Source organism: Penaeus chinensis, chromosome 30 (genome assembly GCF_019202785.1).
Source record: "Penaeus chinensis breed Huanghai No. 1 chromosome 30, ASM1920278v2, whole genome shotgun sequence".
In the NCBI taxonomy this organism is placed as follows: domain Eukaryota; kingdom Metazoa; phylum Arthropoda; class Malacostraca; order Decapoda; family Penaeidae; genus Penaeus; species Penaeus chinensis.
The window spans coordinates 11,628,077-11,630,576 of record NC_061848.1 but is presented as its reverse complement, the minus strand read 5'-3'; the positions used below and the strand labels follow the sequence as shown (position 1 = coordinate 11,630,576).

At 34.3% G+C, this 2,500-nt stretch overlaps 1 protein-coding gene across 2 annotated transcripts in view; it reads right to left on the bottom strand.

Moving 5' to 3' along the window:
• LOC125041186 (palmitoyl-protein thioesterase 1-like) overlaps positions 1-2,500 on the bottom strand; it is an 8,781-nt gene that overhangs the window by 82 nt on the left and 6,199 nt on the right. Inside the window, exons 4-7 of one of the 2 annotated variants that reach the window (XM_047636018.1) lie at positions 1,501-1,665; positions 938-1,043; positions 582-752; positions 1-318 (exon numbers count right to left, since the gene is read on the bottom strand). The exon at positions 1-318 is cut by the window's left edge and continues 82 nt beyond it. In XM_047636018.1, the coding sequence (XP_047491974.1) occupies positions 193-318; positions 582-752; positions 938-1,043; positions 1,501-1,665 (568 nt within the window). In that variant the 3' untranslated portion in view covers positions 1-192. The remainder of the gene's footprint in view (positions 319-581; positions 753-937; positions 1,044-1,500; positions 1,666-2,500) is intronic. The other variant, XM_047636019.1, reaches the window with a different exon arrangement.

Below are 2,500 nucleotides of genomic sequence, written 5' to 3'. Positions count from 1 at the left end.
ACAAATATTAAATTAATTCAATTAGCAAAAAATTTAGAGGAAATATCATAAAAAAATAAAACACTAAGAGTATTCACAGGAAATGTCCTGCAATCACAATGATCTATATAAAAACAGCTGAATAAAGACAATGGAATCAATGTTATCTGTTATAGAAATATCCAATTAAAGGCACTAAAAGTCAAGATGACCTTAAACCACAAACTTATCAACAATCTCTTCCAGGAACCACTGGTCATCAAAATTGAGATGATCAGCTGCAACGCTAAGGAAGTGGAGCTTTCCTGCTTCGTCCATTTCCTTCAGTCCCAGACGGTCCTGTAAAGAGTAATTTTATATACTACCATAACAGAACATAACAAAAGTAAGACTGAGCAGAATGCAGAAGATTGTACTTACAGCTTAACTATTTTCCTTTATCACAGTAATTATAAGTCAAAAAGAATTTGCAGGATATAAATTCCATTCTTTTAAAAATTACACTAAAAATAACCTCACAAGAATCTAAAGACATTAAAATCTCTGCAGTTGATATCAAATATGAATCAGCAAATTAATAACGATGAAATAGCAAATATGACCTCGATGTAGAGCTGCGTCTGCTGCAAGGGTAAGACCTCGGAATCCTGGCCTGGACTGTAAAATCCAAACCACTCACTCTCGGGAGGGACAACCATGGAATCTTCCTCAAACTTGACCATGACAAAGTTCTCCAGCTTTTTGAGGTTTTCACGGTATGACTCGTTTATGACCTGATTTTTAAAAAAATAATGTGATGTGAAGTAAAAAATCCATTGTTAAATATTTATACTAATCTTACATGTTTAAAGAAATATAAATGATTTTCATTCCGGGACGAGAATACCATTTAATTTGTTTTAGAAACAGAGATGACTGCTTTATCTATTGCCAAAAATTAATGCCATAAACATCAAACCTCCTCATTATTGATGTCTGCCAGGAAAATGGATGCATTGCGGTATTCATCTTCATGAAGAGGATCATGCCAATACTGTGCCTGTACCAATGAGCTCTGGATCCAACTGCACACGAAAAATAAACATTATTTTTATGAGATATATAATTAATTCAGAAAACTATTGCCATATTAATTAAACTATATTCAGATTCAACAACATTTTCACTCTGAATTTTCTTAAAATAAGCAATAAAATTTTAAAAAAGTTTTGAAATTCCAAACTAGATAGTAAGCTCATTTCATAAATTAACAAGACAAGCAAATAGAAGAGGTTGCCTTACAGCATCAAAACAACTGCCTTAGTCAACAGATGGCTACTAGCATGATAGAAATCTTGATACAGATAGACAGATCCTTGTTTAGTTAAGATAAACTAAACGAGTAAAAAGTTTTCTACTACAGAGACAATACTGTCATCAAGTAGAAATGCCAACAGAACAACCAGCTAGCAGTCAGAAATGTGGGCCTAAAGATAATAATAGGGAGACAGTATAATGAGGACATATTGAACAATCACTTACGATACATAGGATCCATAGTTAAGCACTCTGCGGACATATTCACAGAAGCGTGACTGCTGTGGCAACTCAGGGCAGTGAGGAAAGCCAAATACACCCTGTTGTTGGCCACCAACACTGATAAAATTCTTCATGGCTGGTTTTGGACACCTTTCTGCTACTGCACGCCTGCACACAATAAACCATCACCAAACAAGTCAAGCCCAAGTCACAATTCTAATACAAAAAAAATGTGGAAAATAGCAGAAAATCTATACACACAAAGATGCACACAACAAATGAGGGTTTGCACATTCATAGGTGTCTTAAGACCCATTGCCTGGAGATATATTAATGAGATTTTCTGTTATTTTAATCTTTCATCTGTAGGCTAAATGTCGATGCATTCACATTATCTTCTTTTTTTTATGCATAAGCATTTTAAGCTTTTTTTTACCATTTTCTAATGTCCATGTTTGTCATTTGATTTACTTTATCCAGATGGTGATAGACTGTTTTCCTTGCAAAGGGGAGACATAGAGTCTTGTCACCGCACATGAGTGTTTGCATGCACCCGGCCTACAAGCTGCACACCTGGCAAAGCGGCCACTCATGTAAGCCTAATGCCCTAATTATGGGCCATGTGATTACCTTAAAACACCTAGACTCAAGGGGTTAATGCCTATGTTATAGTTGAAAGTTTAAACAAACAAAACATTTAATAAAAGCATTTTCAGGCAATTAGTCATAGAACACCTTTGGCTGCACATGTCCTCAAATACATTTAAATTATATACGTAGGTTTTCCTAATAAAGTTACAGGATATATAGAACTTCCAGTGCTGTTCTTTGGGTCAAAGTCAGAGTATTGAAACAAAGCATATCTGAATATCCAACATTCTCAATCCCTAATATTATATCAAGTTTTATTTTCTAATAAGAACCATGTTTTATATCAACTTCGATATAAAACTGAAATGGAAATTGAAGTGAAGCATTATATTATCTACTGTATAATTTCTCG